This window comes from Mycena indigotica, assembly GCF_014461135.1.
Source record: "Mycena indigotica strain 171206Taipei chromosome Unknown Mind.scaff0005, whole genome shotgun sequence".
NCBI lineage: Eukaryota > Fungi > Basidiomycota > Agaricomycetes > Agaricales > Mycenaceae > Mycena > Mycena indigotica.
The window spans coordinates 3,648,437-3,668,455 of NW_023503004.1; the positions used below are offsets into that span (position 1 = coordinate 3,648,437).

General features: G+C 50.0%; 8 protein-coding genes across 8 annotated transcripts; 6 read left to right on the plus strand and 2 right to left on the minus strand.

The window, feature by feature from the left end:
* Positions 1–324: 324 nt before the first annotated feature.
* Positions 325–4,388, plus strand: MIND_00623100 (Glycosyltransferase family 15 protein; the record flags this gene model as incomplete). The annotated part of the gene is made up of 22 exons (XM_037362977.1): positions 325–1,406; positions 1,462–1,515; positions 1,564–1,767; positions 1,823–1,855; positions 1,907–2,051; positions 2,456–2,506; positions 2,559–2,709; positions 2,762–2,885; positions 2,936–3,075; positions 3,126–3,135; positions 3,188–3,218; positions 3,264–3,310; positions 3,360–3,365; positions 3,409–3,482; positions 3,535–3,597; positions 3,647–3,748; positions 3,793–3,878; positions 3,935–3,949; positions 4,001–4,063; positions 4,113–4,131; positions 4,185–4,271; positions 4,324–4,388. The coding sequence occupies 22 exons, from the start codon at positions 325–327 to the stop codon at positions 4,386–4,388; spliced, it is 2,652 nt and encodes an 883-aa protein (XP_037220898.1).
* Positions 4,389–6,275: 1,887 nt separating this feature from the next.
* Positions 6,276–7,944, plus strand: MIND_00623300 (RING-type domain-containing protein; the record flags this gene model as incomplete). Its single annotated transcript, XM_037362978.1, has 3 exons — positions 6,276–6,297; positions 6,345–7,609; positions 7,666–7,944. The coding sequence occupies 3 exons, from the start codon at positions 6,276–6,278 to the stop codon at positions 7,942–7,944; spliced, it is 1,566 nt and encodes a 521-aa protein (XP_037220899.1).
* Positions 7,945–8,111: 167 nt separating this feature from the next.
* Positions 8,112–10,351, minus strand: MIND_00623400 (Epoxidase subunit a; the record flags this gene model as incomplete). The annotated part of the gene is made up of 15 exons (XM_037362979.1): positions 10,233–10,351; positions 9,904–10,176; positions 9,854–9,859; positions 9,417–9,482; positions 9,302–9,370; positions 9,050–9,250; positions 8,967–8,996; positions 8,905–8,920; positions 8,826–8,858; positions 8,726–8,775; positions 8,587–8,676; positions 8,444–8,542; positions 8,328–8,389; positions 8,211–8,282; positions 8,112–8,166 (listed from the first exon to the last, which is right to left on the minus strand). Exons 1-15 carry the CDS (start codon positions 10,254–10,256, stop codon positions 8,112–8,114), a joined length of 1,146 nt encoding a protein of 381 aa, XP_037220900.1. The 5' UTR covers positions 10,257–10,351.
* On the plus strand, positions 10,321–12,356 carry MIND_00623500 (RING-type domain-containing protein; the record flags this gene model as incomplete). The annotated part of the gene is made up of 7 exons (XM_037362980.1): positions 10,321–11,006; positions 11,064–11,201; positions 11,248–11,375; positions 11,420–11,528; positions 11,648–11,708; positions 11,759–12,024; positions 12,170–12,356. The coding sequence occupies 7 exons, from the start codon at positions 10,321–10,323 to the stop codon at positions 12,354–12,356; spliced, it is 1,575 nt and encodes a 524-aa protein (XP_037220901.1).
* A 368-nt stretch (positions 12,357–12,724) lies between these two features.
* Positions 12,725–14,754, minus strand: MIND_00623600 (Fungal-trans domain-containing protein; the record flags this gene model as incomplete). The annotated part of the gene is made up of 9 exons (XM_037362981.1): positions 12,725–12,816; positions 12,865–13,012; positions 13,060–13,352; positions 13,403–13,538; positions 13,586–14,195; positions 14,249–14,318; positions 14,361–14,480; positions 14,524–14,629; positions 14,674–14,754. 9 exons carry the CDS (start codon positions 14,752–14,754, stop codon positions 12,725–12,727), a joined length of 1,656 nt encoding a protein of 551 aa, XP_037220902.1.
* Positions 14,755–15,352: 598 nt separating this feature from the next.
* On the plus strand, positions 15,353–15,727 carry MIND_00623700 (uncharacterized protein; the record flags this gene model as incomplete). The annotated part of the gene is made up of 2 exons (XM_037362982.1): positions 15,353–15,525; positions 15,574–15,727. The coding sequence occupies 2 exons, from the start codon at positions 15,353–15,355 to the stop codon at positions 15,725–15,727; spliced, it is 327 nt and encodes a 108-aa protein (XP_037220903.1).
* A 1,224-nt stretch (positions 15,728–16,951) lies between these two features.
* MIND_00623800 (uncharacterized protein) lies at positions 16,952–17,660 on the plus strand (the record flags this gene model as incomplete). The annotated part of the gene is made up of 2 exons (XM_037362983.1): positions 16,952–17,315; positions 17,380–17,660. The coding sequence occupies 2 exons, from the start codon at positions 16,952–16,954 to the stop codon at positions 17,658–17,660; spliced, it is 645 nt and encodes a 214-aa protein (XP_037220904.1).
* Positions 17,661–18,572: 912 nt separating this feature from the next.
* MIND_00623900 (uncharacterized protein) lies at positions 18,573–19,568 on the plus strand (the record flags this gene model as incomplete). Its single annotated transcript, XM_037362984.1, has 3 exons — positions 18,573–18,612; positions 18,661–18,882; positions 18,934–19,568. The coding sequence occupies 3 exons, from the start codon at positions 18,573–18,575 to the stop codon at positions 19,566–19,568; spliced, it is 897 nt and encodes a 298-aa protein (XP_037220905.1).
* Between the last annotated feature and the right edge of the window lie 451 nt (positions 19,569–20,019).

Below are 20,019 nucleotides of genomic sequence, written 5' to 3' on the forward strand. Positions count from 1 at the left end.
GAGATTTTGTCCGTTCAAATGAAGTCCAACAGACAGTGCGCCGACAACATGAGGCTCAAAGGAAACCTCTCGTCCACCAGATTACTACAACATGAAGCCCGAGTAGAGATGGATCTTGCTTGAAATGCTCTTGCGAATGGTCGTTGCTATGCTCTCGCATCAACAACTCTCTAGTACCAACGTCGCGATTTGACTCCTTTCCGCAGAGCAAGAAGTTCAACCCCTCAGGACGTAGCAATTGTCCTGCAGCTTCTGAATCAGTGTCAAGATGTAATTCCGACGAGCCAGATTTCATTGGAACAAGTCACAGACACGTTTCTCCTAATGAACCTTTTCTGTCTGTGCCTTATACACAGGGTGGTCGTTTCTTCGACTGGAATTAGGTTCATACTTATATTGACTTGTCGTCTTACAAAGTACATTATCCGCCTGAATGCGTCCTACACCAAGAATATTCATTGTTCTGTTCAACAGAACAGAGCGCCGTCACATGATCACCCTCCAACGCACTGTCCTCTTTCTACCCCAAATCCTTACACGTCCACCCACTTCGGCATGGATCCAAACAATCCACATCTCTACAACCTGGAAAACCAACAAGAATATCGCTCGAGCTACCCCGATGATTCGTATATCCCCCAAGGATTCCCAATTCCCTCTGACATGACTTGGGGCAATCCTCCGCTCCCAGTTGGCGATCGTCAACCTGATAATATAACATTTGCATATCATGAAGACCAGGATTGGCTTCTCCACGGGTACTCGATGCCTGAGAACGAGCCGGGTGGCTGGGACCCGCTGGACTATGCGAACTACCCTGACTTGGTTCTCACTCGCTCCTCCACGGCCGATGGCGATTCTGACAGTGCAGGCCCCATCACCTCGACATATTCATTCCAACTCGTGCCACTATCTCCCGCAGAAATAAATGCGTTGGCCCATGCCCGCCAACTCGCGAGCAGTCGGGTGTACGAGACGGACTATGGTGGACAATACTATGAACCCGGACTACAGGAGCGGGAGCAACACCAACCGCTCATGGTCTTCCCCGTTCCGCTGCAACCTACAGTGGTGCCGTCGCAGCCTCATTACTCAGCCGAACAATCTTCATGCGTCGAAACATTTGCCGTCAGACCGACATCGAAAATGTCTTTAGGAGAGCAGGAGCGGCAGACAAGATTACCCTTGCCTCCAGCTACAGAGTCAACGAAAGAAAATGGTCCGAAGGCGATCCAAAGGCAATCGGCACCGACGCCAGCAATCAAATCGCAAAGTATCGCGGAGAATCCTACTCTTTCGCGGGATGGACACGCTAAAGCTCAGCATTCAGCTCCTGCTTCACGTCAGCCGGCGATCGCTAGCGCGTCGGGGGATGCTGTTGTTATACAGTCTGGAACAGGCTCAAGGTATGTGTGTCCCGAGTCCGCTGTTCGTTCTTAGTTACTCACCAGCAATCGCTAGAGCGAAGCGCAGAAGAACGAAAGCGCCACATCAGGCAGTCTCGAAAGAAAAGAGGTAAAGCCGCAACTATGAGATCTCAGTGCATTCTCTGATGGATAACAGCAGTTCTCTTCCCTCGTCGTCTCTAGCTGTACCAGGCCCGTCAACAGTGCCCTCTACCCCATTCACTTTCCGATATGACCAGTCTCCGATTCCGGATTCATCGTTCTCCGTTGCTGGTCCTAGTAATTCTCGTGCTTTGGACCAACCATCTTCAATAGTGCAGGCCAAAAAGCGCAAGTTCGAGGAGGAGGAGCCGAGCTCTCAGTATGATACCCTTCATTTTCCAACTTTATAGTTATGACTGATTATGTGCTTTTAGAGAGAGCCGTACCATAGCTTCTGGAAACCTACTGTTCGTGGGGCTTACATGTTCTCACGTGGCTTGGTGCTAACCCTTCCTTAGTGTGCTCACCCCCGAGATGCAATCACATATTGCGACCGTCCAGAAAGTCAACCGCACCAAGGAAGCCGTCACCTGTTTATGGCCATGCAACCAACCGGCTGAGTCACAACACCACAAGCGCGCAATCAAGCCAACCATCGTCGAAGTGAGCGAGCATGTCAAGAGGTTTCACTCTCCCATATTATCGGCGCTTGGATCAGTAAACTGTGGATGGCGTGATGCGACGGACCCTTTCGCAAGTGCCTGTGGGAAGCGTTTGCAGCCCGCTCAAGTCGTGAAACATATAATCGACCACCACATCCGTCCTGAAGGCTTTCCCTGCCTTTTCTGTGGGGTTTTGTATCGCAAAAGGTCGTTGACTGAGCATATGGCTAGATGCCCTCGCGCCAATGCCAACTCTGGCTCCGGGAAATAATGAAGGAGCCTATGCGGAGTGTTCACCCATATGTACTAGTACCTCAATTTGCAGCCTGTTAGTTGTACAAAAAAAATGTAACTCGATTTTTTTGCTGATGCCGTGGCCACGATCGCGTGACACGTACTCGGAAGATGCCTCGCAGGCGGACTGCATGCTGGTCGCTCCCTTTCATTTTGTTTGCCGTAAGAGCGCTCTGGGGGCGACTGTATGTCACGTTTACTCATCTTTCTCTAGCTTTCACTATATTATCACCTTCAGGCCCTCGAACGGCAGTCAAATCCCGTGAAGATATGGACTGAGCCCCCATACAAGACACCCATTCCAGAGAAATACTATCATACGGCCAATACGACTCGACGTGCCAATGCTGTCATCGTTATGCTTGGTGCTCTTCCAAGTTCCGTTGCTTTTCGTAGATATTCATGAGAGCGTTGCAGCACGCAACAGCGACATCGACGGCGCCGAGAGCAGCATTGTTCAGTTCGAAACGACATTTAATCGCAAATTTGGATATCCTTACGTTTTCTTGAACGATGTACCGTTCACGGAAGAATTCAAAAGGCATTTTGGTGCAGCAATGGCTGAATTTCGGAGCTGATATTTTTGTTCAGGAGGATGCAAGGTGTCGTGAGCTCGTCGGCGCAGTTCGGGCTCATTCCAGAGTCGCATTGGCAGCAGCCGTCATGGATAAACGAAGAGAAGGCTTCACGGGCAAGAGACAAGATGGGCGCCAGACATGTCCCATTTGGTAGTGAGTTCATACGCGCTTACGGATTGTCATTGCTCTGAGACTGGCAATAGCAAGCGTATCGTACGTTCAGCCTCAGCGAAAAGTAATAAAAGTTTTTTGACCCTCCAAACAGTTATCGGAACATGTGTCGTTTTTATTCCGGAGTCAGCACATCACAATGTTGTTCGCGAAATGCTCATGGTTTCCAGTTTTTCTTCAGGCATCCCCTGCTCCTCCCTTATAGGTATTATTGGCGGTATGAGCATTGCTGCTGCAACGCTGCTGAGCCTAAATACCACCTGTAGACTCGAGTATGATGCTTTCAGTGTGGTATACACGGTCTGAGCCTTCCAGACCAGACGTGGAGTTCTTTTGTGACGTCGAGTTTGACCCGTTCCTCTTCATGAAGGGCGAAAACAAGAAATATGGTTCGTCAAGTCAGTTTAGTACAAGTTCAACAGACTCATACATCCCCTCAAGGCTTCACTATATCACTGCCAGACGACCGCACCACTATTCGAACGTTGAGGAGAAATGTCCGAGGTATGCATCCCTCTGGTTTTGTTCTTGCAGACTGTAGGCCATCCACCAGAGTTTGTTGATAAGAATCCCGACCTCATCTCGCCGGATAACGCCGTTCCGATGCTGCTTGATACGCGCAAGAACGGGATGAAAGAGTACAATCGGTGTCACTGTGAGTTGTCGACTACTCTGTGTGCCCAAGACTTATCAAGATAGTCTGGAGTAATTTCGAGATCGGCGACTTCGATCTCTGGCGCAGTGAGCCTTACATGAAATTCTTCGAGTTTCTGGACTCTCGCGGCGTTCGTGTCACAGTCCCAAACCGATCGCGAGTCAGTCGGTATTGACAACTTCTCAGGGCTTTTATTACGAAGTGGGTTCTTCTACGAACCTCGATTAGCACCCTTTACCGTCGGGTCCGCAGCGCTGGGGAGATGCGCCCGTGCACACCTTTGGCGCCGCTTTATTCGCCCGGAAGGATCAAATTGTCCGCAGACTCATTTAATATTCCGCCGATTCTCTGACTCGCTTTCCAGCACTTCTTCAATGAAATCGGTAAATTGATACCATGAGGCTGGGCGTCAATCTTAACAGAATGCATGTCTCAGGATATCAGCACGGCGCCATTGCGCACTGTCCCGAGGGCCCTGCATTCACCCGCGGTAAATGCAGATGCTCACAGGCGGCCAGTATCGGTGGGCTTTCTTCTCCAGAGTGCAGTCCTTTGTCGTGACTCTTACACATCAGATCGGAAACCACTTTCCTGCCTGAGCAGGTACGACGCGTTGTTTGAAGGAGATGTTTTGGTTTGATGTGGCAGTGCGATAAGATAATGACGAGAGGAATGGGGGTTTATTGCAAGTGCATGATACAATGATAGAAGCAACATTAACGGTAAGTAGGGGTAAATGCGGCATGACTGCACAACGGAGGGTGTGTGTGTGCGTGCAAATCAATTATTACTATGGGTTAGTATTCATCCATATACCCGCGACAACGGTCCCAAAGGCGGGCCCACCTTCCACCGTTCCACTCTCGGATCCGGGCCCAACCATCATTTGCTGCCATCCGTTGGATCCAAACCAGGACGGAGCACAAGGCGAAATCAGCATAGCTGACCTCCGCTCCACACGCAACAATACCATCCCCAACGCCGTCATTCGCGTTCTTGTCTAGAATCAGAGCAAGGAAGTCGAATTGCTCTTGTACCGCTCGCCAGGCCTGCTCTCTCTGAGGTCCAGGCGGGAGCATCTGTATGCCTGCGGGGGGAGACCCAGAGCTAGTGCTCGGGTGCCGCGTATGACCGTGGCTGTGGCGGAAGTGCGATTGACTGCGCTCGGGAAGGTTCTGCTGACTGAGAGGAACCATGATTGGAAGCAAGGGCTTAACAAACGCCTCCTGGATATAGTGGACGAAGAGTGTCTGGAGGGCCCGTGTGCCTCCCGGAAAGATCGGACGCGCAGGATAAGCGGACTCGAGATATTCGGCGATATTGTTTGGGTTGGTGAGGACATGGGGAGCTTGGGGGTTGCGGGTAGGGTCAACGATAGCCGGAAGTGTGTACAATGGCTGCCCGTCTCCCCGCATGGAGGTGGGTGCAGCCCCGATACTCCTCAATGTTGTTTCTATATCGGGAAATTCAACCCAAACAGTGCGGTAGCGGATGCCTTTGTAGTTCAGAATAAACCTGGAAGAACTGAGCCATAAAAATTGTCTGAAGGGTAGGTATATATACCGAATTCTCCATATGTTCGGTGCCCATGGCTGAGGGCTAGCAGACTGTAGGTCGTAGAGAGTGATGATCGGCGCCGCGGCGCGGGAAGCAGGGCGTCGAGACATGGTATGTCTACAATGAGAGTGGGCGTAGATAGGTCGTGATAGAGAGAAAGAAGGAGAGACCCATCCTACGCACCTCTTTAAAGACCGTGCAGAGTGCGCATGAAGCCGGAGATATCACAGCATCATTCTGACCTGGCGATAGTCAGAGGAAAAAATGAGTAGGGGCGTGGAAAAATACAGCACGGGGAATGGAGAGTGACGGTTCCGCCGAGATAGAAACGAATCTTTTCGAGGGAGGTCGACCAGAAAGGAACATCTGCGGAGGTTAAAAGACGGCGACTGCTGTTGTTTCCGCGGGTCTAAGTAATCTGAGAGACTTGAGGACCGAATGCACTCAATTGTGATATCGTTGGAAACAGTAACTGATAATTTCTTTGAACGAGTACTTTCAGTGCCAAAGAGCAGATGCACCTCCCGCGATGCGTTAAAAGCAAACGCAGAATCAACTTGCGCGTCCCGATGAACAGCCCATTGAGAAAGAGATCAAATGACTCAGACAGTTCTTCATCGTGAATCTCAGTGGTGACATAGACGCCTAGGAAGTACGGAGGAGCGTTGTTGAGTTGCAACAGTTTTGATACTTCGCGCTTTCAGAGTGGACCATTTTTGAAGTACGACAAATGCGGTGACAATAAGTTGGCTATAAGAATCGTTGCGGTTTCTTGGCGCCTATCAGCGGGAAAGAACGACTCTGAGGATCCAGCAGCGCTTGTATAACTTGAGATGCTTGCACAGTCTTTCAATTTTGGAAGCTTGGAAGGGTGGTGTCGGCGATGAAGTTGGCCGAATGCAAGGGTCGCGGTTGATGTGTGACTCGACGCACCCGTGACTGACGCGCCTCTCCTTTCTCGGTTTTGTTCATGGTGAACTTCGAATGGACAAGTGTGCAGCTCTTGTGACCTATAATACGCGCCTAATTTATGCCTCAGGTCCAGTCAGACGCGCCCCAAACCGTCTTTTACTTTCCCCAATCCCCAATGAGCTCTATCTAAAAATATTCGGTTTTCTGGAACCATCGTTGGAGACAAGTCCCTCCGAAAGCAATGCGACACTCTCGAACTTGGCAAAAGTATGCCGCTTTTTCTGCGTGTATGCCATTTCTCGGATGTATCGTTCCCTTGACCTCTCTGGAGAGTTGGATGAAGGAGCGACCAGCAATGGACATAACGCGCTTTGTGGTTTGCTGGCGAAAGGCGAGACTTATGCAAGCTCGGGCAGACCGCTCGACGATAGTATGGAACTCGCCCTACAAGTTGCTTCGTTTGTGGAAGAATGCACGTTTAGAGATTGGCAATCAAGCAAGCCTGAGCGTTTGATGCCAATGGCAGATGCATTTCTCGCTCGCAACGCGCGCGCTGTACGACGTTTACCGAAAGTCACCAAGATAACTCTCATCAATACTCCGCTCACTGGTCCGTTGATCCAGATGGCCTATAAATTAAGGTCGACGTTGACGACGCTTTGCATTCACCAGTGCCCACTACCGCAACCGTTATCGCAGGATGAACGAGCCCGCCTATCTAAACTCACTCTTTCCTCGCTTGAATTCTTCTCGGGCGCCCTGACGACGCCGTTCGACTTTCCTCCAGACACGTTACGATTGCAGAATCTGGTTACATTCAAAACCGACAGCGCTCAGTTGCGGGAGTACTTCTTCCGGAGACCTCACCCTATGTTACGTTGCTTGGAACTCGATGATATGCAGCTTTCCGAGATGCCCCTATTCTTTCATCGGCTCCAAAACTCCCCAGCATTGACGAACCTTAGCATCCTCAATGTCACAATCCTGCGGTCTGAAGACGATGACCCACCTAAAGTGCAAAAATTCGCGGATGTTGCGCTGCCCACACTAGAAACCCTTTCAATCCCCGCTCTATTACTCGACTCGTGTCTATGCCCGACCGTGCGGAAGCTTTCCGTTCTTGGAACTCAAAGTGATTTATGCGCTCCTGGTGCCATCGCTTTCGCAGCAGCGGGCATTCACTCTCGTCTTCCCCTGCGGACCTTTCCATCTCTCAGTCGGACCAGTATTACGCCTCGACAACTCACGACAAGTTGCTTGACAGAACTGCATATCCCGCAACCTATTTACTTGAGCATTCCTATCCATAAAAATCTTCCGACCCTCGAAGTCTTAGTTCTTTCTTGGTGTCATCTGAACTTCAATTGGCCTCCTCGTAAAGCTATCCACCATGTGAGTACCCGGTGATGTTCCATTCTCTCGAGTTCGTTCTATTCACGTTTTTTCAGCAAGGTATAATCGAGTCCCTCAGCGGCAAGGGCGTGTTTCCTAGACTGCGTGAATTACGACTTGAACTTTTTCACGGATTTTCGGATGAATATGCAGATTATATGAACTGGGACCTTGCAAAAGAACGGTCATTGATAACAGGTCACCTCTCCATGATGTTTCCTCGACTGATGTTCTTCACTCGAACACCTGTTTTCATCTGGGAACGCTCCGGCGACAATGCAAGGTGGAATGTCATCATACCTCACCAGTACAAAAAACTGGTTAACTCGAGGTAGTGTTTTCTTTGGTAATGCTTTCCGTTGGCGACGGATCCAAATTTGTAGATTACTTTCTTGAGCAAATCATAGCTACCACATACTCCAACCACGTCTAATACAATTTAAATTTGAATTTGCAAACAAACAAACACAAATTTTCTGGATTTTGACACAAATAAGTAGATTCAGAGTCCCATCTGTTTGTACACAGTGTCCACAGACAACATAGGGGATCCAAACCTGATGGAAAATCAGTCCTGTTAACCTGTGACCATCGAACGAACCCAAAAATCGCGGCGCCTTCCGCATAGTCTTCTCCTGGTAAGCGGTCTTCCGTAGCAGGCCACAATTTGCGTCTTGGATACATTAGACTTGATTGCAACGGTGGTGTAAATTTTCACCTATCGACGTAGTACGCCTGATGTTGGTCACCAGCACCATTGAGAGCATTATACGTTGCAAACTGGGAACATCGGCGCTGAACTCGAAAACAACGACAGAGAAACAGAGAACGCACAATTGCGGCGCGTCCTTTGTCAGTCTGGTTTTCTCCTGAACGATGGGCAAGGTGCGAATCAAATACCACAATCTGGCCACGCTCTAGATAGAGTGGAATCTATGACCATGTAATAACGTCTACGAAGAGACGATGTAGCTCACCCAAGTCTGGGTGGCAATCCAATCAGCATCAAGACAATGATCTTGCCCGACGGGAATGTTGCTATGAAGTTTGTGGGTGCCTGCGACGACCTGCCATTCTGAGTGCCAACCGCATAGGAAGCCTGGCGCTGGAGATTACCTCGAGGCAACCATTTTCGGCGGTTTGTGCATCCACGGCAATCATCACAGCTGAGAATAGACTTGTCAGCTTAGAATACCAGGTACAAAGTTGTGCATGCCTGCCACGTGTCCAATATTGGGAATTGTGATATCTATAGACCGTTTGATCAAGTACTGATACTAGGCGAGAGGACTTACAGGCAGGAGCGTCGGTCTTAATTGGTAAGAATGAGCTTTGTGGAATGGAAGTTCTGACTTACATGGGGTTTGAATCCACCCGACCTCGGAGCCTGGCGAATGAGTCGGTTTTGAGTGTTCTGATAACAGTTCACGGTGTGCATACCTTGTAATTGATTTTTTCCTTGAACAGCAGCATTTCCTCTCCGAGAAGACGATGAAGAAACTCCCGCATAGATTCTCCACGAAACAGCGTATTGAAGCCCATGTGATGTCTCGCATAGTCCTCGGTACTGCTCAGTGTGCGGTTACCTTGTTGGTCGAGTTCCTCGTAGTGTAGATATGTGGTCGGTTTGCGCGGTGCAGTCTGCAAGTTCTCTAAGTTCATTACAAATGGAGGTGCTGCGACGGCTCTGACCTTGATTTCATCGGTCCACGCAGACATATCATCTGCGAACTTTGGGGAGAGACTGTCCAGCACTATGAACTGGGAGACCGTTAGGAAGTTCGATGGCAATATGTGACAGACACACTCCATTTTGTGCATAGAATTCTTGCTGTTTTTGAGTGAGGAAGGGAGTGCTCTTCTGGGCAAAATTCTGACGAGGGCATAGTTGAAGCGAGTAAGCCGGAGGGAGCGAAGAGCGATGGCTTTTAATATGCAAGGGAACTGATAGTGATAGCGAGTCCTTCGCTTTTGGATCTACTTTGAGTGCTGTCTGGCAGGCGTGGTCTTCCCGCTGACAAATAATTCGTTGCTCGTAGAAATGGACGCATTATCGTGGTAAAGAGAAAGCCACCAGGATGTCGAAAGAGGAGCGGAGCTTTTTGGTTGGTTGCCGCGGACTTGCGTTGATACTCGCACAAAAACTAAAAGCATGGCCGCCCATGGCAAGGATGTTTGGACTCAGAATGGTGGGTTATTGGGATTCGGAATAGTTAACAAGGGAGTTAGCTGTCTAATATGTACTTGGAACTGAGGAACATTACTGGGATACCACGCGCAACAAAAGCACTCACATTATGCATTATGCCTCCCTCAACATCCGTTTTAGCTTTGACCGTATCCCCATTTTCACTGGGTCCCATGTTTCTCTGCTGATAACTGGCTCGATACGCAGGTTCGGTGGCCAGTCTTCCGGTGCATTTTTTTGTTGAGCCATCAGTGTTTCCAGCAAGGTTGGTGGTTTGAAGTCCTGAGCTCGAGGGGCGGGAGCAGAAAGAATCGTAGTACCGCTCGCTACCTTGTTGCGAGGAATGATTCGAGATGACGGCGACAGCAGTTGTGGAAGCCTATCCCGGTGGAACACTTGGACTTTTGGTTTCAATGGTTTCTGCAGTTTGCGCACAAGGCAGACTGGGGAGCTTCGCATCCTGAGTTGCAGATCAACCACAGAGGTGTGACGTGACTTCTTTCCTTGGCTGTTCTGCTCGTCGATGGAGACAGCAGGCAGCGACTCTCCCCAGCTCAGACAAACCGGAATTCTTGGGTCTTTTCTTGGACGTGGGAGACCACGCAACACCTCTCAATCTCACATTGACGCTCTCAGAGAACTGAGCCCTTCTCCGCCCACACAAGGACCACCTTCTCCCATCGCACCAGGCCAGCCTCGTCGCCGACAACCCCAGCCACAACCCACCCAGTCACCACAACCAGCTGCTCTTACACTTAGCCACATGCTTCGTCGTCGTCGCTCAGCGGGCAACATTGTACCCCCAGCCCAGCCGCCACCCATTCCACCAGCGCCAACTCCCCTCGCCGTGCCCAGGACAGCGCCAATCCAGCCCACATCCGTTCCACCCGCCTCATCCCATCGAATCCGACTTGTTCCGCATCTCGACTCACGTCGCAGTCTGCGCTTCGATGCCATCTCGCGGGACCTCAAAGCCTCCGATACCGCTTTGCGTATTGGGCGCTTCACAGACCGTTCGGGGATGGGAATCGCTGCGGTCAATGCCCAGAACACGAATAAGATTGCTTTCAAGAGCAAGGTCGTAAGCAGGGCCCACGCTGAGGTCTGGGTTGAGGAGGGCACTCCACCCAAGTTTTACATTCGCGATACCAAGAGCAGCAGTGGTACATTCCTCAACCATGTCAGGCTCAGTCCCGCCAATACAGAAAGGTGCGTTCTATTGTTTAAACATAACCTCCCTGCTGATGATCTCCCCCCCATATGAAGCCGTCCCCACCAGATCAAAGACGGTGATATTCTCCAGCTCGGCGTCGACTACCAAGGAGGAGCCGAGGACATCTACAAGAGCGTCAAAATAAGAATCGAGGTCGGTCGAGAGTGGCAATCTGCGGCAAATGCATTCAAGTATGTTGTCAATCTCAGTTCCTACCCAAACTGAGTACATCTCCAGCACCGCCGCTCTCAAGAACCTCAAGACACTTGCAATCGCGCCAAACGCCGATGGACAAGGGACTTCGACTGGCGAGAAGAAGAAACGTAAGGGCCTTGCGGCTTCGGGCATTCCGGATTGTTGCATCTGTGCGTTAAGATTTGTTTTCGCTCTCCAGCTTAGACTATGGCAGGTCTTTTCCCCGTCACTATTCGCCAGGCCCTCTTTCTTGCTCCTTGCTCTCACGCTTTCCATTACAAGTGTCTCCGGCCGCTACTTGAGACCCATCACCCTGCATTTAGGTATGTTCCGGCTCCGCATCTGTCAACAGTCTGCCTCGTTCCTTTGTCTTTGGCAAAGAGCTTTCTCTTTTTTTTTTGTCTCATCAATCATATTAGTGTCACTAACAGCCCTTTCTTAGCTGTCCACTATGTCGCTCATTTGCGGATTTGGAAGAGGATGTCGAGATAGAGGTGGAAGATGTCAGTGAATGATCTTGTTCGGAAACAAAGTAAACTGAAATTATTCTCAGGATGACGAAGAGGATCTCCTCGACGGTTTGGATCCTAATTTAGTAGCAACGCCGCATTCCGATGGCCCACATGCTGGTCCAGATGGCGGCTCAGGCGACGAGGGTGTCCTTGCAGACGACCTCGATGCTGAAGAAGGGGACGAGGTTGATCAACTTTTCCAACCACCCAGGTCCCGTTTTGGGAATGGGGGTGGAGGAGCAGAGACTGAAGTGGAAGATAATGGAACTAGTGGACTAGTTCCTGGAGCATTTTCACATACAAGCGGGTGAGTTTTCACCTGCCTTTGCTTATCCTTCGTTTCACTGCAACAACCCGCCGCTTCTTTGTTTTCTCTTCGTCTTATACCTCCCCAGCCGCTGACTATTCCTTTCCATCTTTCTCCTCCTCGACTTCCCCTTCAACACGACTAGTCGTAGGAGTGCACACTTTGAGCAAGACGTGCCGGTGCTTTCCGTGGACGACGAGATGATGGATGTTGAGTCGGGAGAAGGAAGTGGCAGCGGAGAAATGGGGATGCTCAATGGTGGTATCAGTGCCCATGCGCGACATCTCAGTCTTGGCGACGGCACTCTCGGGGGACCAAAGCGGAAACGCTAAGCTGTAAGGTCAGCCGGGGCGATAGGCGCCTTGGCAGCCGAATTCGTACGGATTTCTCTCCCTCTCTCATATCAAGTCGCTGTCACTATCCGCACCATCATGTCTTTGTACACTCCCTCTTTCCACACTTTTATATTTTCTTCTCATGGGTTCAGGCGTACTCGCCTCGGATTCATGGTTATATGACATGACTGTATACTGTAGTATCATGATATCGTATTAGATGCTGGTTAATGGCCAGAGGGCTGTCCTCGAATGGAAGGTGTGGAACCTTATTTGGACAGTATACTGATACATTGGTGAGTTTTTGCTCTAATCTACATTATATATACATTTGAGCTGAAAGTTGATTATGTCAAGTGTTGTCCTCAACTGATGACGATTGAGGCGTTGGCAGTATACCGTCGCGGAACACAGCACAAGGCTTGGAACGTATCTCTGATAGCGTGAGTTTGGGACTCTGGTGAGGATATCAGGGTAATAACCGGGTAACTCTAGAACGACGGACCAACGAGCTTCGATCCGGAGGCCAAGGTGGGCATGACATTTAGAACACGCTCAACAGCGCTGACTGCGTCCACCTCTTCCTCCATGTTCTGCAGCATCCCATGCGTCAAGGCCGAGAAAAACACTTGGCATGTTGCCATACATAACGTCTAATATAGAGTCAATGGCATTGATTTGAGAGAGCAGGATTGCTTACCCCAATTATAGGATCCACCATGCCGGTGCTACAAGCCTGGGATGATTCAACGAGGTCGTCAACAGTGGCCCTCGCCGCATCTAAAGCCCGTGTTCGTGATGCTTCGACCGCCAAAGGACCGATGAACGGGTTGTGGAGCTCGATGATGGCGACATGCGCTAGACATCGAATGAGAAGCCCGTCTTGGGGAGAGAAAGTATCCTGCGGGGGAAGACTGAACAAAAACTGATCGATGAGCGAGTTGGTGCTCGTGAATTCGAGGAGGAATGCATGGAGGTAGTTGCCATCGGCATCTAGACGACCAGACGTGAGAATGTTATATGGAGAAGAGAAGTTCAAGTACTAGGACGGAATCTCGATGATAAATTGGCGGCTTGTTCAAACAGAATGCTTGCTTTGGCTCGCAACGCAGTGACGGAAGTTGCGTTGCCACACTTTCCAGCCAAAAAATTAGCTATGCGAGCTGGTTCACTCCGATTCTGCTGATGGGTCGTCGGGGACTTTCATGATTAGCCTAACGACTTACTGGAGATACCTCGTTCCATTTTGCGGAGTTAAGATCGATTGGCCAAGGCACTTCGATATCAGTCTCGCTAGCAAAATTCGATGGTGCACCGTCTGCCGTGGTCCATACATTGTTCATGGTAAGAACTGTCCAAAATGCATTGACGCGTTCTGCTTGTCGGATAGAATGGACGGCTTCGGTTGCCTGGCAGAAAAACCGACCTCCTTGCACGAGCGCAACTGCTGTTGCAATGTGGTATTCTCCTTTGAGGAACAACGCATTGCGGAAGAAGTAAGAGGAGAGAAGGACCTCCACCTGGATGTGTTGCAAAAGCACGTTGGGACAAGTAGGGAATGGCCGTGTCGAAGACCGAAGCTGGGTCACAAGTGCAAGCAAGCGAGCTTCTTCTCGTTGGTTAAGGGTGCTTTGAGCAATGTTTAGAGTTGTTGCGTGTAGATGATGAGCCCATAAGCTGACAGCAGCACGGAGGATGGGCAGAACGGTATAGGAATCTGGTGAAGATTCTATGGTGGCTTGGGACTGCCCTTTTCGAGAACGTCCGGCCTCGCGGAATCGTTGGATATGCAAGAAGAAGCCGAACGTCTCTCCGTATTCCAAGAAGCGATCGATTCTAGTACTCTGGTAAATGAACCAATAGTCCAAAGAGGGAATTTTTGGACTCACAAGATGTCTAAACCAGGAGTGGGTGGGCTACTCGGTGTTTCCGATGAAAGCAAGGTGGCCTCTAGAGTACCTGGTCCTCATAAATGAACAAAATCAGGGGTATCGGATATACCTGAGCTAGGTATAAACGAGCTACAAGCCATCTGAGAGTAGTAAGGAGCTTGCAAGACCAGTCGTTCCCTTTCGGGCTTTTGAAGCTGTTCAATGCGTGCTTCGAGGATGGCTATTTGTTCTAGAAAGAGTGAGTTGGACTCAAAGGAGACGCGACAAAGCACCTTCGAGCTTTTCAGCAGTTGTCGGCCCATCTTCTCTGTATTCACAGTCCTTGAATGCTGACGAACGGAGACATTGTCGGCAATGAGGGCGGGCCAGGTCGCATTTCTAAAGAAAAGGTTATCCCGTTACGGAGACGGTATGAAACGCACTATTTTTCTGCGTCTGCAATTATGACAACTGGAGGGGTGATTGCGAGGACCGGAAGTAGCATCCTGCGATTTGCGCGCCATAGAAGAAAGTCAAATGCGCCTAAATCCATGGCTTTTTATGTTGCAGACAGGTCAGTGCACGAGTGAAGACGGGTCCGCCGCTTTCAGATGACCGTGGGCAGCAAAAACGAGCGCCCGTTGCGGCCCGCGAAGCCGGAACTGCCAAAACGGTAAAACGGCAACACAAATCTGTGGAGTTACCGGCCAAAGATAATCTACTCTTTGCGATTGCTTTGTATTTGAGTATCTGATACTCTAGTCATCAGTTACTGGACTGTCGGAGGTCATTCAGAAGCTTTATTTCTGACGAGGTCTGCTGGATGGTATTCCTGCTGAGGTGTCAATGACGTCGTTGTTGCACAGCTTCCCGTGCAACTAGTTTCATACTGATGCAGGATGAACCTTCACATGGATTAGGGGACAAGTACGGCCCTTTCAGGCGCCCATGCACAAATGGGCAATGCAGCGTCTATTTTTACCTGAGGCACTCAGGTTCTACAACACGTTTTAACTTTTTTGTGTGGCATCAAATTGACAGTTGATTGACAGTCATCCGATACGCCGTGACATGATGTGACCCTAGGGAGCACGTGCCATTCGTTTCTTGCCGCATCACAACATGCCATTCGCGTTCCTACCGTTCCCCTACTTGCATACGTTTGCATTGCCAAACCAACTTTTGATCCTGGTATCCTTGTGCATATTATCCTACCTATACCGCCCCTTCCGTCTCGCTGTTTTCGGAATCTTTGGTTCCTACGTGGTCTACATCGTTGGACGTTTGCTCTTGCGGTATGGGGTCTGCCCTTGGTGAATTGGTATCGAACTCACTTGAATCAGATGGGGTTTTGTATCGTTCAAAGCCATCGCCTGGTTTGGCTTCTATGTCAACTTCTTTCTTATTGGTATTGGATATATCGTCACTGCGGGGACTACACTATGGAATCTACCGGAAATGCTGTCAGGTTTTGTAGAGGGTATGGATTCTAAATAACGCTGGGGCTGCAATACTTGCAGGCGCGTGCCATAATGGCTCTGACCCGGTGCGTTATCATGTGTTCGTGCTATGTCCTTTTCCCATTCTTGAACAGACTCTTTTGGAGTGAGTCGTTGACTCGCAGCCACGATTGGCGCGGCCTTTGCTCACCGCGGTAATCCAGCTGCCGATGCTCTTCACGTTGGACTTGCAAAGTTCCGACAGCGATACCTTGATATTGCGCCAATATGTATACCACAACTCGAGTCGGCGTGTCAATGGAACCATCAATAAAAGGCCTCGCTGTACTCTTCGACCGCAACATCTCTTCTGCTTCTAAGTGTCTCTACACATGGCCCCAACCCGATGATACTTTGGTGCTGCTGTCGGCAGACTATTGGCCTGGCTACAATCCATTCCGCTCTACGATTGTGATGGCAGAAGCAAATGTTGTGTAGTGACTTCCTAAATAAAGGAGGAAGCGGATATCAAAGTCCCGCTCTCTGACGATACTCAGCAGCATGTTGACCTCGCTTGAACATACTGTAAAATTGAAGCGATCCGCAGTTCCACTAAAAATCAATATTCGGATCAGTATATCCCTCGGTGTTGATCTCGGCCTGATCGGCCATGCAATCAAGAAGTGTTGCCGCAACACCCGCTCGTCACCGCCCGAACTTGACAAACATTTGCCTTCCATTATCAGGCCAGAGAATGGTTACAACTAGCAATTCCGCGTGGACCTTTCCCGATGAACACAACTCATGAGGCCTTTTGAGTTGCATATACTCGATGTCGAAGTTCAGGCACCACGCGGGCGACGCTCAACAAAAACACCAAGATCCTCGGAAATGCGGTTATGTATGGTTCTTCTGCGCTTTCAGGTGCTTACCGCAGTGGTTAGACGCCGATTTGCGGATCTACTCACCACATTGGGCGGAATATAGGCAAATGAGTTTTCGCCGATGCCAAAAAGTGCCAAAGAAAGGGTGGGCAGGGTTCGTCTTGTTTATTTTCCCTTGAATCGAGCTGAAAGTCTCCATCCCGGTCGACGCGGTCAAATACACGGTCAAGTCCGTGCGGGTGTTATGGTGGTGTCAATTTCGAACTTTAGGCGAAAAACTATTCATTCACGTCTTCATTGATTGAATAGCCTGCTGAATCAGGCGGATCGGCCATGCAAGTCCTTAAAAACCTACATGTTGCACGCACACATTGACTCAGACCGCTCCACCCGGGCCTATGCCAGCCCTCCCGTTGACGCCACCCCCACACTTGTCCACATTACCTGCGGTGGCCAAATCTACGAATTGCGTGCTTCCTAGTCTCCGCCAGCTGTTTCCGCAGTACATCCGCCCTCAGAATAGCACCGAGCTTCACCTATTCAGCCCATTGAAGCACAACTTCAGCTCATCGCCTTCTGGAACCCCAAACCTTCACGAATTGGATGAACCGAGTATTTCTGGATCAAACCGAGAAACCAAAAACAGGACGTGTTCTGAGTTGCGGGTCCAGAGCAAGAAACATGGGTGCACGACCTGCGGGCGAACTTTCAACCGTCCGAGCAGCCTTGCGACGCACATGAACACGCATACTGGCGCTGAACGTGAGTATTTGCTGTTTGATCTTCTCATCGTTGTTGCTAATAAGCATTTTGCTGGGGATAACAGCATTTCGTTGCTCCCTAGCGGGTTGTTCTCGCCGCTTCAACGTAGAATCAAATATGCGACGGCATCTTCGAACACGCCATGGGGTAGATACTACTCGGATGTTTGAGAAGCCAGAGCCAGAGGTCAACCCCCCACTAACCTCTGGCGATGCCCCCCACTGGCACGTCCGTCAAACTCTCTCATCACGGGTCTCATTCCTGGTTCAACCATATATTGCGCTCCCTTCTGCCCAGCAACCACTTTCGGGAGAGTTGTCTCTTTTTTGCGACGTCGCGAGGTGAGGTTTCATTTGTTATACCATCGCCGGCGGCCTGAGTGGCCAACGTAAAAGTTACTGTTCATTTTGGTATATCACTGTTAGTATGGATTGATTGTTTTGGATATGTATGAATGACCACTGGCTGCATGATGAACTCTAGCCACCACAATAAGCGCTGAAGTCGGTCCAGCGGACGAGAGCAACTTGAAGTTGCTACGCAATTAAAATTTAATGGCATAATAGTACGAATTCCTCGGATCCGACTTGTGTACATACTGGAGCTCTCCCCACAATATAATAGTGATAAGCGGCCCTCTGGCTTTCGTCGAATAGCCGCCCAAATGCGGCGCGCCGCTCGGCAATAATAAGCGCTGGAGGTTGCTGAGCATCAGGGCTGTGGCTGCGCACAGAAGCACGTGATCGCGTTTCGGTATGACAAGCATCCATCAGCTTGGTTTTTTCTACTTGTTCCCGGCGACCAACATTCATGTCTGACCATCGATGCGAAACAGACTCAACACACTTTGTAAGTGTCGCCTTTAACAAGCTGAAGCGATTCATACTTATCTTATGTACTGTGGATGTCTTCCCGATCACCTGAATTGTTGCCACCTCAACACAACTTTACTATGAGATGCGAAACCCGACTCATTCACACACGATTCATGGTGTTGTCGATACCTAGCCAACGCAATGACACTTAGCATCCGCGTCAAACATCTCTCATTATTTACTGAACAGATCCCTCAGAGAACCATTTGTTTTCCGACCAGAGCCCGCCCGCCCAATGAGCGCAGGATCTCTCACGTCTCTCGAGACCTCTTATATCCGCACTTAGGCCTCTACCTCATCCGGTTCTGAGGACTGCTGGCGAAGTATCAAACCTGAGTTTGTCGAAAAATCAGGATCCAACGGCTGGACCGTTGCACTAATCATGCCTCACACATTGCTGTTGGTTCTGCTTGGGATACCTAGTGCGCACTCTTCAACCAACATACCACCTATTGATTTAGGACTTACAGTGTGTCTTTCACAAACTGCTTCACCGACACCAACCCCCGTCACTCTATGGCAGTTTGGTCAAGGTCGATTGGTGGGCGGGGTGATTACCCTCCCACTAGAGCCACTCGGGACCGCAAGTGGCGGCCTAGCCACCACATATCTCTTCAAAGTGCAAAATCCAGTCACGACTATCGTGACTGACCTAGACGGGCAATTCACAACTCTTGTGTCAGCCTCGCTTGGTATGAGCAACTCATACACTTGACTGGTTCACTCTGCTTAATGGCGGATAGCATCACGCACAGTAGTAGCCTCTGCATCTGGATGGATAGAGGGCTTTGATGGTCCAAAAGTCACGTACTCCTGCGCGCTTGTCAACTCTGCCTTTGGAGAATGTGCTCTTCTTTCGGGTGGTCATGCTACGGTTGTAAACAGCGGTTTACCCACGCCGGAAGTCTTCACAGTCTCTACAGCGCCCCCACATCCATCCACGTCAAAACCTAATGTTCGGATTATCGTCGTAGTGACGGTAACATCATGTTTGGCCGTCCTCTTCACAACTTTCATAACTATCTGGGTTCTAATTCTCCGACGTCGCCGAGCCAAACCAAATGCACATATTTTGGAAGCCAACTCTCGCCAGGGCGATGCCGAGCAAGTACTTGGGTACATTCCCCAAATATTTACCAAGGAGCGGCGAGATCACTCGGACGCTTCAAGCGGGTTGCGATCTGTCTCTCATTCCAGTAATCCTTCGGTGTCTGAGGAGCGCGCCATTCCAGCTGTCAATCTGTCGACGCCAGATTTGGCAAGGTTGTTGTATGAAAGGATGCAGGGCCAGTCACCTTTTTCAGAGCTGCCGCCTCCAGCATATCGAACGCCAGTGGAAAGGCGGGCTCGAAACGGTTTAAACCTATTGGTCACTTAGACCTGCGTCACGTTTTTCTTTTCCTTTTTGATTTTTTGAAATATAAATTTTCGTCACTACCTTTGTAGTGCGCGTTCGTCTCTCAGGTTCTTCAACGGACTGTTTGTACAACCGCTTGCGAAGGCCACCGTATCATCACGTCGAAGCCACCCGAGCGTCCAAGTACAGCAATTGACGGATTCTTGTGTCAATGCTGGACGATTGGGTCGAAAAAACCCTGCTCCGTCTGTCAATCAAGTGGAGCACTCGACCGCCCGCCGTCGAGTACCATTCGCTGCCTACCTCTTCATGACTCGCGGCGCTCGAATATTGTTGATCTTGCTTTCTGAGCAAGCGCTCAACGCAGATATAAAGCAGACCAGATGCTTTGGCAAGCCAGCAGTCTCCAGTCCTACCACTTCAGAGTACCTCAGTTCTCACAATCCCTCGACCAACTCCAAACCACCTTACC